The following is a 15243-nucleotide window of genomic DNA, read 5'->3' on the forward strand; positions in this document are numbered from 1 at the left end:
AATAGGATGCAATAACCATCACATAAAGAACAGCAACGGCTTGTCCAGCCAAGAAGGTGCACGGCACGCAAATGGCCTCGTCAGATTCGGCACGGAATAAATACATTAATAAAAGCACCGCTAAAAGTTCAACGTCGGCTTTCCTCGATTCTCTCAGCGTCAAGAGCACCCGTAAATGAAGACTGTACATAAAAGGCCACCACCGCATCAGCTGATGCGATAGCGGAACATGTATGAGCAAGTGAGACGACGGAGCACACACATGAAATGAAGGTGCCCGGGGGGACAATGAGAGAGAGGGGAGGTGGAGTGTATTTATTTTTTGGCCATTTAATGTTGTCCACCAACACAGTCGCACACCAGCGCGAGCTTTTTGGCGGCCATCTTGTACCCTCAAAAACCGTCACAATGACTTACAAAAACAATCGCCAGCAAGGGTAAATCGGACCGATTTGGAGCGTCGGTGAGCTCCCGAAAACCGGGTTTTGCCGTGCGGGGCAGTGAAGTAAAATTGGTTTGACAACGCAGAGAAGAAAAACAACATCAAAACAATAACACACCGAGTGCACGTTCGATAGTAGCTAACGTAACAGTGATTTTAACACAAGAACCCATTAATAGCCGTACTATGAGATTTTTGGCCGGAATTCGAGTGCCGCAGATCAATGGGAAAAGATTCAATTCGAGCTCAATGTTTGTGCCAGCCCACGAACCGGCACACGAGAGCGATTGCCGCCGGTTGGAAAAGTTCCTCGAAGACAAACCGCACATTCTCGTCCTGACCGGTGCGGGCATATCGACCGAATCGGGCATTCCCGACTACCGTTCGGAGGGCGTAGGCTTATATGCCCGCTCCAACCACAAACCAATACAGCATGGTGATTTCGTCAAATCGGAAGCCACCCGGAAACGCTACTGGGCCCGGAACTATGTCGGTTGGCCAAGGTTTTCCTCGATCGCACCTAACGTTACGCACTACACCCTGGCGCGCCTGGAGCGCGAGGGACGGATAAGCGGAATAGTGACGCAAAATGTGGACCGGCTGCACGGGAAGGCCGGTTCGAAGCAGGTGATCGAACTGCACGGCAGCGGATTCGATGTGATCTGCATCGGAAGTCAGGACGAGCGGGGCAAGGGCTGCAACTATCGTATCGATCGGCACGAGTTCCAGATCATTCTGGACCAGCTAAATCCGGCCATGGAGGATAACTCGACCTCGATGCGGCCGGACGGTGACGTGGAGCTTTCGATGGAGTACGTGCAGGGGTTCAAAATACCACCCTGTCCGCAGTGTGGCGGAAATCTGAAGCCGGAAATTGTGTTCTTCGGTGACAACGTACCGATGCCGCGGATCGAGAAAGTGGTACGAATGATCATCGAGTCGGACGGTGTGCTCGTGCTCGGCTCTAGCTTGACCGTCTTCTCGGGCTATCGGATAATACTGCAGGCGAAGGAACTCGGGCTGCCGGTTGCTATCGTCAACATAGGTGCAACGCGCGGTGACCCGAAAGCGGATCTTAAAATTTCGGCCCGTTGCGGCGAAGTAATGGCAAACCTGTTCAAGCCTGCCAGATAAGGTTGAAAAGAAGAGTTATTTGGCTGGCTATTTGACGGACTTGACGCGAGAAAAACAGAAAACTGTTGTACATAAGGACGAGTCTTGGCTAGATGCAGCCGTATTTAAAAGTTGTACCTAAACCTGTTTGTTACCTCATATTATTTTAATACATTGTTTTAAACACCCGACACATACTGTTTTCCTATTATTCTTTGTATTTTCACCCGAAATACGATCGATTTAAACCTTGTATGCCTGTTGAAATGCGGGTTACAATACTTATTATCTAAAGTATCTTAATTAAACGCAATCGTGCAACTTGCGCGGTTTGTTTACCTTTTTGTAATTAACATTAAACATGGTTCATACCAACCGCTGCCGGATGATCGTCTACAGTGGTCACTTTGCGGGAAAATCAATGAACAGACCAAACTGCCGTATTCGTCTTGTCATACTTTTAATGTTTTATTTTTACTGTTTACAAATGCGGGCATTAATTTCTTCTCGCACACCGCAACACTCCTGCCATTCACTCATCGTCGTGATCGTCGTGACCATTGTGTTGGGACAAAACTCAAAACTCTATTGCTTTCCTGGGAGAGAAACTGTGAAAATACTTCACACCACCTTCAAACATCAGAAGTACAAAAATTAGGTACGTAGAACTTGTTGTGTCATGTGTCCACCTCGGATGCGAAAGGCGGCAGGATAGAGCGAAGCACATCAAGCACCCGTGACGGGACACAGGGGCTGGTCCGAGGTCAAAAGTGGTCGCGTAAAATAACGGATGAAATCATCCAAAAGAGTTGTGTTTTAATGTGTCAAGGTTACAATGTATTAAACTAATGGCGAACATTTTCTTCTCGTCGCTATCGATCACTTCAGCAGCGCCTTTACAGATAATGTGGCCGATCGAACGGGGACACATACTCGCACACATATGGAAGGGTGTACAATAAAAAAAAAGCAAGGAAGGAAGGGAAAGGAGTAGGGACACCACAATGAAAGATAACTTAAAGGAAGTAGTCTGCCTGAGGTTTTTTCGACGGTATTCCGCGGCTTTCCTGTGGTGCTGCTTCGAAGATGGTAAAGTCGCGCTGAAGGTTTTCGTTCAGTTCTAATATTGCGGCCACATTACCACACCTGCAGGATGGAAAGAAAGATAAAGCGTAAGTTATGATCCAAGTTATAATAATGTAAACCCCTGCTATAATGCGTACCGATAGCAATAGTTGGGTGCCGACCAGACGGTGAGTACGGTTTCGTTAAAGTGCCACTTGTAACCTTCCATCACGAGCTGATGCGCCCGGCATATCATGTCGATATCGTTGGCGGCATTAAACTGTGACACGACGTCGGAGCCGAACAGATAGCCAGCCCCCCGGGGCGATACGCCCCAGCCGTGTGTGTCTTCCGGGTCGCTCCACAGCAGATCGCACATCGGACCGTCGTGGGGCACCTCCTGCTTGCGGTCGATCGAGCGGATCTGATCCAAATACTGTATCGAGGGGGACAGCCCGCCGTGGACGCAGAAAATTTTCCCATCGATGATGGCGGACAGGGAAAGGTAGTCGAAGATTTCGGTGCAGTAGCGCCACACCGTGACCGAGCCGTACTTGCGTATGCACTCGTCGTAGAACCCGTACACCTGTGTGATCTGGCGCGATTCGTGGTTGCCGCGGATCAGCGTGATCCGGTCCGGGTAGCGTACCTTCAGCGCGAGCAGTAGCAGGAATGTTTCCACACTGTAGTATCCCCGGTCGACAAAGTCGCCCATGAAGAGGTAGTTCGTCTCCGGCACGTCGCCCCCGACCTTGAACAGCTCCTTAAGGTCGTAGAACTGGCCGTGAATGTCACCGCACACCGTTACCGGCGAGTCGACCCGCTGCACGTTGCCCTCCTCGACCAGAATTTCGCGCGCTTTCGCGCACAGGGCCTTCACCTCGTGTTCCTTGATGATTTCGCATCGCTTCAGCTGCTCGATCTGTCGGTCCAGGTCACTGTAGTCTGGCATCGTACAACGGGGAAGGGAGGGTGGGGGAGTGTAGATGAATGTGGAGGCGAAAGGCGGGACACACCGAATAGCTGAACGGGGTCCGTCAGGCAGCAACAATAACAAGCGAGAGAGGATGCCGCGTTTCTGTTGCTTCCGCTGCTTTCTTCTTCCTTTCTTCTTCCCGACCCAACAGGCCCGATGTGTAAGCGCGCGCTCGATGTGTCACGGTCTGTGAGGCTGTGTGCGTGGTTTGTATTGGTGAGATCGGGCAAAGAGGAATGACAGATGAAGCCCGTGTGATGCTTCTTACTTCTTCCTCTTTTTCTTCGCTTTCCCGTTTGTTGCCACTGGCTCGATAAAACAAAAGACCCGCAACAATCTGAAAACAATGACCTTCGAGATTAGCTATGCGCCCGAAATGGGTTGATGTGTGGGGGGAAGCAGGCTGGAATAGCGGCCGAAAGGGCAGCACTGCATGGTCGCGTTCCTTACCTGCCGTGTCGTGCGTTCGGCGGCTACGGACAGACCGCTTGCTGGAGCTTCACTGCAAATTTGTTAGGCACGACCTATCGGAGTATTTGTAAGGCCCTGGAGGTAGCGTGCGGCGACCGTGCTGTCTGATTCGAGCGCATTTAGCAATCCACTCACGCGGCAGTCGGGATGTTATATTGGGAAAGGAGCAGGACACGACACGCACACATGCACGCACAGGGTGAAACGGTAAAGACACAGAGGCAGACAGCGGCTGAGGTGCAAGCGGTTATGCATTCGTCCAAGCCAGACGGTGCGCGTCTCGACGTACGCGGACTCTATTGATTGGCACTGTTCGGTTGTGCGGAAACTCGGCTAGAAGGGCTGACCGGGGGGTGGAAAACTAAGAGCGCTTTCCGTGTCGAGTATCGTAAAATAAGTACGCACACCTAACACACGAGTGCCGCGCTGTTATCCGGCGGATAGTTCTTTGCTTGTTCTGGAGGCTTTCCCAAGCCGTGTAGGTTCCTCTTTTGCGATGAAGCGATGCGGTCGCGGCTACACAATGACAGTTGGAACGGATCGGATCGGAATCAATCTGTCAAACGCGCACACTGTAGAACCGGCTTGCAAAAGGCGGCATTTGCTAAGATAAATAAAAATCTGTTTTCATTTTAGTTAGGTATTATAGAATAATAGTTGTTGTATATCTTCTAAATAAAATAAAGAAAATAAATAAAATAAAAAATCTAAATCAAAACGCCATCGTCCATGACCGATAGTGTTACACTGTGAATTGAATTGTTGCTGCACGCGCCGTGTTGATTTTTTTTTATAAAAAGTAAGTTACAAATCTTCCATATCCTAATAAATGTGAAGTTTCTGTTGTTGTAAGTTCAGAGTTTATCAAAGCATGATGATTTGAAGAATTTCACAACCCAAACCTCACTGCAATGTGTGAGTGTGCGTGCTTGTCATTCTAATTGATGAGGTCATCTGGGTGAGATTAGATTGTTGGGCGGGCTATGGGCGCGTGTGTGTTTATGTTTGTGTTTTGGGTGAGGATTTGCGTGCATAACTTTTCAACTTACGCAAAGCATAGTGCATAAAAGCGAACCCCGTGTCACATCGGTGCTGATCTAGCAACCACTTTTGGAGCCGATGGGCTGACGGACTCTTCGCATCGAAAAGAACAGGGCGTCCGCTTTAATATCAAACAGTGCGCATACCACCGAGTGTGTGTGTGTGTGTGTGTGTGCACAGTAACTCATCCCTCGAAATGTATCGTTGTATTGCACCAACACAAGTATTCGCACGGAGCGAATAGCCGATGACGTACCGTGCTGGGTGCGCGCTCAGCTACGTATCGATGTGTGCGAGGACATAGGGAGTTTGCGCGCCGGCAATTTGTTGTTTCTGTCCGTGCGTCCGTGTGTGTGTTTATGGGTGAAATTTTCCCGCGCGCCTCCTTCCACAGCACAAGCGCACGCGAGAAAAGCGTGTATACATGTACCGCTTGTGCCGTGTGGGGTGAAGATAAAACGAGCGAAAAGCACGCACGGGAAAAACTGCGGAAAAACTTGGCGGCTGCGTTAGTGTAGCAGAGCGTGTAGCATCGTCAACGCTAGGAGCGTTCGGTTCGGTGCAATTGAGTGAACAGGGAAAGAAGTGGGGTCCTTTTATTTTATCTCTGTAAGGATTTGGTGGTAGGTAAAAGTGCAAGAAGGTATCGTTTAACGTGAGAGTGCTGCAAAATTAACAAATTTTCATCCCAAATTTTGCATTGAGAATTGCTATTTTATGTTTGTGTGTATGTGTGTGTGCGTTTGTGGGAGGAATATCTCGGAGAAAGGAAGTGTGAATTTTGCGGTGAAATTTTCGACAGACAGGAAGGACACATCGCGCGGTGCCTTGCACGAGAGTCGCTCGTCGGAAAAATCGGCACACAAATCGGAAAAAGACCAGCGCGCGCGTGTGTTTGTGTTTGTGCACCAGCGTTTTGGTAGGTTGAGTTGCGGGGGAAAAAACGTGTGCACAGGATACATGGGTTGGAATTATAGAAGGGGCATCTTTTTAGAAAGTTCTATTTTAAACTTCAATAGCTAGGTTGGGTGCAATAGGATGGAAAGCGGAGTGTATTAAAACAAAAATGTTTGTTTTTGCGGCATGTGGTACCGCGAAACGTTTACTGAGATCGTTTTATGCTGCGATTTTCTAACCATTGGTGCTAACTCACATTGTCAGCCTGCTGTGTGAAAGGTGATAATTGAACCATCCCAGCAAACCATCACCGAGTCAAACCATTGCCGTTCACGTGTAGTGTCATAAAATTAGAAAATTCCCAAGCGGTGTGCTAAGTGTGTGTGTGTGTGCGGCATTGTTAAGTGTACCATTTTTCCTTCGCAAGCAGTTTTTTGTCAATCCACCTAGATTGCTGCGTGTGTTTTTCTCCCCATTTAATAGCGGTGTGCCTCTTTTTTTTTAGTATTCCCCCTCTGTTAGTGCATCGAAGGTCTGCCCGGCGGCCAATGGTGGCTCTGTGAATGTCCTGCTGTGTGAAGAGTGAGTGAGCAAGAGAGAAAGTGAAAATTAGTGTGAGTGTACTATGTGTCTGTGTGCGTGTGCGCGTCGGTGGCACTAAGTTGTGTTTAACACGTGCGTTCTTGGTGGTGTGCGTGCTCACCTGGGTAATTTATTCAAGCCTTCAGCACCGACAGCAGTGAAGACACATCGCTAGTGTCACGAATTGAGAAATCTGTACACTAAGTGCGCTTTCGACGGGTAGTGAATAAAATAATCCACCTTTTGCAACAGAAAACAATACGGAAGGAACGCTGCATCGATGGGGAACATTCACACCGTTGGACCGAACGAGGCCCTCATCGTATCAGGTACGTTTTCGGGAGCTGTTTTTTTGGGAGTTTGGCACCATTCTTATCATGGGTATTTTCGTTATCATTTATGCCTCCGACGACATATGTATACCTGCTGTTAACAACCCAATGTGAATTGTCTCTATTTGTCTGATATGGAAGATGCATTGGGTCGATAAAATAGCACAACCTGCTTTGGTTTTGACAACGTTTATTTTTTACTCACAGCCCGTGGTAACCATGCTTGGAAAGCAAAGGAAAATAAGAATCCTCCTTCTTATTTAATTTATTTAATTTATACAATTTTGAGTGTGGCGGCTAGAATACTCTTTATAATTCTATTATATTTAATATCGCTACTTTGGTTCTTCGGGATAGTTAGTCCTTGCTACGATCCATATGTAGCTTGAACCTACGATGGTTGGAGGAGATGATTGCTGCTCGTACAGAACACATCGGGTTTTGATTGAGCTATTGAACAATGGTCATGTTATTAAGACGTACGATTTGATGACTTTATCACGAGACCGCACCGGTAGCGGTTAAATTTATTTATTTATTTAGTATTACAATCCTGCTTTATTCTGAGCAGATAGACTTATGTAGTTTCTTTTTTAATTATTAAGATTTTAACGCTCCCTCATTAAGCAAAAGTATTGTGAAAGTGGCCCTCAATAACTCTCTAATTTTTGAAGAGCCCGACAAAAGGGCTGTTACGTGTGTAAAATAAAATGTTATAGATATACAGTATCAGCAAATCCATTACAAATTTGCCAGATTAGCCTTGATACGCGTATGTAGATGAAAGCACTTCTTATTGGTCTCAAAAATGTTTTCGGTCCTGGTCGGAGGGCCTTGATCACTTAATCATATACCCATTGTAGAATATTTAGTTCAACAAATCAGTGCTTGCTAAAATACTCAAAAAAGTTATTTAGAAATCCTTGAGGTAACTGATTGATTCCGTTCGTTCTTACAATGGTGGACAAGTTGGTTCCTACACAGCCGAACTTGTTTCAATTTTTCTACTGAACAGAAACCTGTTGAGGCTTGCTGCCATGGAACAATTACACTTGGTAGTACTTAAGAAAAACTTAAGGTAACTGATTCAATGTACACAATTATACATTTTAACAGGATGAAATACTGAATTTTAATGATTTTCTGCAAAAAATATATCTGTAATGTTTATTTCGTTTATTTAATTCATTATGGGCCTGCACTATTCAGGAGTAAGCAAGTGATTAGAAAGAACATAAAAATCTCCGAGTACCACGAATCTTTCATGTTAGCTTGCCCAAGGTTCGCAAGAACGAGTCAAATCCTTCATACGAGTAGGAAACTGGATACGATGTTAACGGCTAAACTATCATCCACTGTATTGAGGTCCTTCGCATGATTCTGTGTTCGAGGGTGAACTAAAAACAAAAGCCATCCCCTCCGCATACGTACGCTTGAAACACTTGGAGGGCTTTTCTTACCAGTCGTTTCTTAAATGTTCCTATCTTCCCATTAACCAAACTGCCATAGTTTGTCCAAGATATTGCGTTACTGCTAGCGCTTGAGAGCGTGTCGCCGGCGAGAGAGCTTGATGGGTGTGGAAAATCGATTTTCAACCTCAATCGCAAGGGCCACGGGTGACACAGTGGAGGCAACGAATGTCCATGGCATGGGTGTAAAATGATACTCTCAACAACGACCCACGGTTGATGGGGACGCATTTCACTGTTGTGTGTATGCATCAGTGAGTGTGAATTTCCACTTTCACACACTAGTTAAATAATATATTTTTATTTCAGGGTATGCTCAGCTCAAAGAAACCTAACAAGATGGGTAGATTTTTGTGATAAAGATGCCACAATATGCTTGTACAATATGTCGGTAAACTATTGTCGGTTCGTTAATGGGAATGAATTTGGTTTTGGTGGAAAGATCAGTTTTGGAGCAAAAGCTTTCCTTCTCGCCCAGTGTTGTCGTTGGTGCTTTGGCTTTTAGTGATATCTTATTTATTTTGTTGATTGACAGCTATCAAACTAGGTGCAGCCAAGAATCGATCCTCGCCAGGAAGCACTTTTGTTAATTAAATTGTGCAGGGTTTGCCGGTCCTGGGGCTTTATTTGCTGCACAGGTGATAAATACTTCACTTCATCCCTGCTACAACACACCTTTATGCATCTGCAATAGTCCAACCACGCGTGTGTGTGTGTATGTGGTGTTTAGTTTAAAAATATCGACACATTACTTTCTTCAACATGAATATTCTTTTCCATCCATCGACCATTTGCCGCGTACCCATTATTCAAGCGGTGGAACTAGAACGATAGATTTTCGCAGCTCCTTTAAAACCGTCTCCATACAGAGCACAACTTTAAGTAAACGGATATGCGGTCCCGTGTTGTCGTGGTGTGGTGATGATGTTGTGCCGCCGCCTCGGTTCGTCGCATGAACGCCCGAGTAAACTTTACTTCCCCATCATAAAACTCATCCGCCTGGCGCCAGGATGTCCCGTAACTGGGGTCCGCGTCATCCGTCCTGTGCATTAGTTTCGTTCTTTCGCATCGGCATGGGATGTTTTTTTTTGGTATCTTTATTTTTTTCATTCTGGTCTTATGTGGCTCCGTACGACGTAGAGCGTAGCGCGTAGTGTCGAGCCTTTTTCGGTTTCTAATGGTAGGAAACCGTGCCTGCCGTGCTGCGCCTAGGTTGGTAGTAAGCGCAATCCGTCTTCTCAAGTTGACACTGTCTCGTGGCGTTCGCACGCTCTAGCATGCTTTTGCCAGGGTGTCCTGGGTGTAAGAAAAATCGATACTGAATGGCTCCACGAATGCGTGTGTTAGTGTGTGTGTATGTCGTGGCATGTGTCACAATAGAATAAATTATTCGTGAAACTGTTACTGTCATTAACAGTGGAAGGACAACGGCTATGTAGTGTCCTATTAATGACCAGATGAATTAAAGGTGATTTAAAATATTCTTCTTTGATACAAAAAGTATGTGCCCGGATTGGGGAAGGATACTATAGAGCAGATATGAAATTGCACATCCACAAAGCCTGTTTTGGACCATCATATACGATTCAACAATGAAAGGCCAAAGCGAATGTAATTATAGGCTTTTCTGATATGGCTGATCAACCCTTTTGATTTGGCGGAAATATTCGTAAAACTCCACCAGCAAAACATTTCGCATGTTGTGTCGTATCACTAACAAGTTAAGATGAAAAGCCGAGCAAAACATTTGCTTGCACTGTCCCATCGACCCATGTGCCCATCACGTGTTAACTGAACTGATTTGATTTGTTCGATTGCTCCATTGCTTTCACGATTTTTGCCATTTCCCACGAGGTCGTGTGCTCCCCATTTAGCATAGACGCGCAGTGTGATACTATGTTAAGTTTTCCACACTTCCACAACACTCACACGCAAACAGTTTTCCTTCCCGTCAACAGTTCGTTGACGTCATAGCGTCGTTTTGCCGGCTAAAAATAGCTGCAATAGTGATGTTTCTACTGGATATCCCCATGGCCGGAACATCTCCTCTTTGGCACGGCCAGCACACTCCGACTCCGACCTTCACTCTGCCCAGTAAACTTTGCTGCGTGATGCTGCCGGCCTGGTTTGCTCTAAATGTTACCGTTTTGCTCATCTGCGAAGCGTTCGTCGAATCGAATCCAGGACGTAGCGAGTTGTACGGACGTGGAAGGGTAGCTAATAGAAAGGTGGGCTCTCCTGCTGGTTTGTGGAAAAGCCGTTACCACAAGAAGGCGCGCGTTTGGGTGGTCAGCGTGGTGTGGCGGTGCCAGCGCCGGAGTTGTCGCGGATGTTCGCTATTTCCTGCCGCTTGGACGGATGCTGCAGTATTGGAGGCTTCTTTTTATTTTTTTCTCGCTCAAACTGGGTCGAACGCAGGCTGTGGTGGGACAGCCCGTAGCCCCACGGCAGCAACCGCCAGGACACATCGGCAAGGCTTAAAGCAGGACATTGAGCTGGACTGATGGATTGCCCGCAGTGAACTGTCGGTGTTTGGTGGAGAACGTTTCAGTTAGGATGGGGTTTAAAAATAGAATTGTGATTACAAACAAAAACAATCGAGTGATGGTTTGCAGATCATGTTCTATCGTGCTGTAGGATAAATTTAAATGAATGTCCATTTTTGCTGATATTGTTTTGCACTTATGCTATAGTTTTAGATACATTTTGTGTAGGAGAAAGCGGGGAAAAATGGACCTGGTAAGCATTTTAGTATTGGTATTTTATTGGTTAAACCACTTTACACTGTAATTTTGACGGCAATCGATACTTCAAGGTCTTATTCCTGAAAAGCAATCAGAAGTTTACGCATTAATAACAAATATATATGTTTAAAATGACTAAAAATCAACGTCAAAAGTCATGAAATGGTCTTACACGAAATGTCAAAACACATCAAAACAAAGCGGCAAAATGGATCACATTATTGGACTTTAGGCGTTGGTTTAAGCTCTTGCATCTAGGTAAAATAGTAAGGATATAGTTTGAAGTTTTGTTTTAACGTGTTTTGTTACATTTCAATAAATTTCAATAAATTAAATGCTGGAATATTTAAACATTTCACGTGTTGTTAGTAATACATACAGCACAGTTTTATTTATGTAAAACTAGTATATTGTAGCGACCTTAGCTTATACCACAACCTCATCATGTTGCTCCTGTCGAAACATACACATAATTTTGCCCCAAGCTCGAACGAACATTTTGTCCCAAGTGAAATATATTATTATATTATTTGGGCCGGTCTGGTGGTACAGTCGCTAACTCGTACGACGTAACAACATGCCCGTCATGGGTTCAAGTCCCGAATAGACCGCGTCCCCATACGCGTAGGACTGACTATCCTGCTATGGTAAAAATAAGTCACTGAAAGCCAAGCTCACTACACTAGTGGGTACAGGGCAGGCCTTGACCGACAGCGGTTGTTGTGCCAAAGTAGAAGAAGAAATATATTACAAACTTGAACATGTAAAATTTTAAATTGGTTTAAAATGGTTACTTTTTTCACGTAAATCATAAATAAATATCATGTGCCTGGATACACAGTGCTATTTTTCTCTAATTATATATTACATTCGTACGAATAGCCTATTTTCGAAACGGTGAAAATTGCATCGTTTTGAGCAAACATTTTATTTGCTAATTTATTCAATTATTGTGAAATCTTAGTTTATGAAACGTTCATGGTGGGCTTTAAACATTGTAATTGATGTTTTTCAATAAACTTGTTAATTTGCCAATAATGTAGGTGGCCATTTCGCCCCCCCCCCCCCCTAACCATTTTGTCCCAGGTTCCCCTACACCTCTTTGACTGAGTCTCAGATGATATAAATAAGAACAATTTTCAAATTTTACGTTTTACTGCTGCTTACATAGACACTCGTTCTCTACGTTCTTCTTGATTTCTCAAAATGTATGTCGTTGTGTGGGTAAAGGCACAACAGCATATGTGGCAGACAGGTTTTATTAGTATGGGATGATCCACTTCAAACGTCTCTGGCTTCCCTGTTTTCTACAGCAGCTACTGCGGACATGTGGCAAGAAAGGCGAACTGGTGTCGGATCTTTTATGGTCGTTTTTTATGCTCGGCCAGTGAGGAACTAAACCATCCAACCATGCACCTGAACAGAAGGATGGTGGCAGGTCAATACAGGTGTGGGAGGGAAATTGTTTCTGTTCGGCTGTTGATGGCCCACCGTTATTCAACAAGCGTACGAATGGAGTTGTGAGGGTAAATATTCATATTTTAAATATTGCATCGAATCCAGCCTGCCTAGCGCTACATGATGGCGCACCGGGCTGTGTTATCGAGTGTGTTATTTACAGCCACCCGGGAGAAGGATTCGCATCTTTGGTATCTAACCCGCGCCAGAAGTTTGCCCGACCGACCCGCACGGCGCGAGGGGTTGGTTTTTTAGAGAAGAGGGTTCAAGTGTTTACCGTCGGGTGGAAGATATTCGTTTTTTTTTGTTCTTCTGTTCTCACTATGCACAATGCGTCACAACGATGTGTTCATGATGTAGTAGTGTGTGGGATTTTAGTAAGGGGAACGTTGGGTGGTGTGCTATTTAGAATTAATTTTAGGTCTTGTTTGAAAATGATGCGCTTCCTGCAAAAAGGGGTCGACGCCGCTCGGTGGAAACTCAAAACCAGGAATGATTTGGAGGAATATTTTTTCCGGATTGCGGCTGGTACGTTTTGAGTGGAAATTGGAACTTCGTTAGATACGGTTTATTTGAAAGTTATCTGTAGCTTAAAGCAGAGGCAGAGAATTAATGAGTAAAAATCAATCAGGATGTTGGAAACCGTTGCTAAATGAAAGTCATTTTTAATGGTTTTGGCATGTTTTATTACTATGTATGATCAACGAAGAATTATGTAGTTTTTCATTCGAACAGAAGATACCTATTGTAGTTTACTAGTGTTGTACCAACACGTTTAATGTCAATAATTTAAAATAATGAATTCTACTTGCGGACCTGTTCAAAATAATAAAATATTTAAAACATTCTTAAAGGCTAATTGGAATCCAAATCGGAATCCAGAATTGCTTACTAAACTAAAAATTATTTAGTTCATATTAGTTTAAAGTCATGTTTTGCATTGGTGTTGGTGTTTAGTTTAGTCTACCGATTGCTAATATTTTTGACTGCTGCTTCCCATCAAACCACACATACACACACAAGCGTCACCCCTGATGCCGCAATGGAACGATTTAATGGCCGTACTAAAGCGACCGTTTCGGTGACGTTGGCAATAGCGTTCATCATAATCTTTCATCACGGCGATTAGTGTATCGTCAGCCCTGTGATGCATCGACCGGGGGCGATTAGATTGAATGCGACGGGTTTCATTGCCGTTTCCGCCGTGGCTGCGTTTGCGACATACCGCAGAACCAACGGAACCATTCGTAAACGGTTTCGGCTTCCTATCGGCGAACGCAAGGGGGTTTCCCTTTCGGGGACCATGGCAACCATGGAAGGCGCGGAACGGAACCAGAAAGAAACGAGAAATACCACCCTCGCTAACAGAGCAGTGTGAGTGAGACGAGGGTTGCCGCCATTTAGGCGCAATTCGCCTGTAGGTTAGCCGTCGTTGTTGTTCTTGCCAGAGCCGCCGCTCCTGCTTGCTGCAGAGGGTGGCACGCGTTCCAAAACAATGAGACGCGGGTGCCGGAGCGGGCAGACGGAAATAGAAACCCTAGCCGGGGGTTTCAATTTTGGTGTATCATCTGCAAATGACCGTAGGGGTGAAGAGTGAACCAAGACAACCGTCCGGGAAATTGGATGCATATGCAATGGTTTGATAGAAGCCGGCGCACGAATGTCCTTCCCCCGCGTGCGGAAAATACAGTTGCCGAGGTTTACCGGTAAGCCTCGTGGTAAATGTGAGATTGTACAACCCTCTCGAACGGGCGCTGACAATTCACCCTGCGGTGGTTGTCGTCAAGCAGCAGCAGCAGCAGCAGCAGCAGCAATTTCCCCCTTGCGTTTTTCATCCCTCTCATTATGCAAAAGAAAACGAGGAAAGCCTTCTCCTGTGCCTGTGTAGTGGTGGTTGTATGGAGTATTTCGTTCAAAGCGTAATGCGAGGGTGTTGAACTGGGAGGGTTTGGTGTGCAATAGAAAAGCAGGCTCTCTGTTCATGTAAAGTGAGGTTTCCCGGGAAGCCGTTGCGCCTCGGTGTATTAGACTACGTCTGTGTGCGTATATTCTTGTGTGTTCCCGTTGAAGAGCATTGTTATTTGGCCGTAAGATGACGTGCGCGATGAATAAATGATGACTCTTTTGCCTGTTTTATGATGCATTTGTGTGACGGTGCTGCTCTACCTTCGTTTCGCTGCCAGCCGGTACCTGTAGGTACGTACGGCTAAAGAGAAACGAAAAGGATAGGAAAAGGACATGTGTGTCACCTTTGTTGTGCTGTGTCGTCGGTATCTTTGTGATTGTTCGCCCCAAAAAACAGCACGCCAGCGGGAAGAGTAATGGCGCTGCATCTGCATAAATGATTGCATTGTTTCACTCTCACACGCTTGTGTGTCATTAGATGTGGACAAGCATAAAACAGTTCGACTTTTCAATGAGCTTTGTTGCTCTCACCGCGAAATACGTCCCGCTCTCATGTGCTCGGATGTAAATTCCCACGGCTAATGACAATAAAAAAGAGCAGCAAGGTTGGCTATTATTTGAATGCATATATATATATATGTATACTTCAAATCGTAATTGATACTTCACAGTCATTGAAATGAGATGATCCGTATGGGATGTGAGCTAAACTGGAAGTAAGTCGTTTCTGCGCGGTGACAAGTGGACC

At 45.4% G+C, this 15243-nt stretch overlaps 3 protein-coding genes across 9 annotated transcripts in view; 2 read left to right on the top strand and 1 right to left on the bottom strand.

Annotated features, from left to right (window-relative positions):
* The first annotated feature begins 413 nt into the window (after positions 1–413).
* On the top strand, positions 414–1748 carry LOC120898673 (NAD-dependent protein deacylase Sirt4). The gene has a single exon (XM_040304832.1). It carries the CDS (start codon positions 629–631, stop codon positions 1574–1576), a length of 948 nt encoding a protein of 315 aa, XP_040160766.1. The 5' UTR covers positions 414–628; the 3' UTR covers positions 1577–1748.
* A 250-nt stretch (positions 1749–1998) lies between these two features.
* On the bottom strand, positions 1999–4584 carry LOC120898674 (serine/threonine-protein phosphatase 4 catalytic subunit). The gene is made up of 3 exons (XM_040304833.1): positions 4047–4584; positions 2779–3933; positions 1999–2701 (listed from the first exon to the last, which is right to left on the bottom strand). The coding sequence occupies exons 2-3, from the start codon at positions 3570–3572 to the stop codon at positions 2572–2574; spliced, it is 924 nt and encodes a 307-aa protein (XP_040160767.1). The 5' UTR covers positions 3573–3933; positions 4047–4584; the 3' UTR covers positions 1999–2571.
* A 161-nt stretch (positions 4585–4745) lies between these two features.
* Positions 4746–15243, top strand: part of LOC120898671 (flotillin-2) — a 154167-nt gene continuing 143669 nt past the window's right edge. Inside the window, exons 1-2 of one of the 7 annotated variants that reach the window (XM_040304820.1) lie at positions 4746–4866; positions 6511–6916. In XM_040304820.1, coding sequence (XP_040160754.1) covers positions 6868–6916 — 49 coding nt within the window. In that variant the 5' untranslated portion in view covers positions 4746–4866; positions 6511–6867. Of the gene's footprint in view, positions 4916–5015; positions 5084–5518; positions 5732–6158; positions 6285–6510; positions 6917–15243 lie in introns of those variants that run through there. The other 6 variants (XM_040304823.1, XM_040304821.1, XM_040304825.1 and 3 more) reach the window with 6 other exon arrangements.

The sequence above is a fragment of the Anopheles arabiensis genome, chromosome 2 (assembly GCF_016920715.1).
Source record: "Anopheles arabiensis isolate DONGOLA chromosome 2, AaraD3, whole genome shotgun sequence".
In the NCBI taxonomy this organism is placed as follows: domain Eukaryota; kingdom Metazoa; phylum Arthropoda; class Insecta; order Diptera; family Culicidae; genus Anopheles; species Anopheles arabiensis.

Coding starts and splice junctions, on each gene's coding strand:
- LOC120898673 (XM_040304832.1), top strand. CDS start 629: ATGAGATTTTTGGCCGGAATTCGAGTGCCGCAGATCAATGGGAAAAGA.
- LOC120898674 (XM_040304833.1), bottom strand. CDS start 3,572: ATGCCAGACTACAGTGACCTGGACCGACAGATCGAGCAGCTGAAGCGA. Junction 2,702..2,778: donor GCACCCAACTATTGCTATCG/GTACGCATTATA, acceptor TCCATCCTGCAG/GTGTGGTAATGTGGCCGCAA.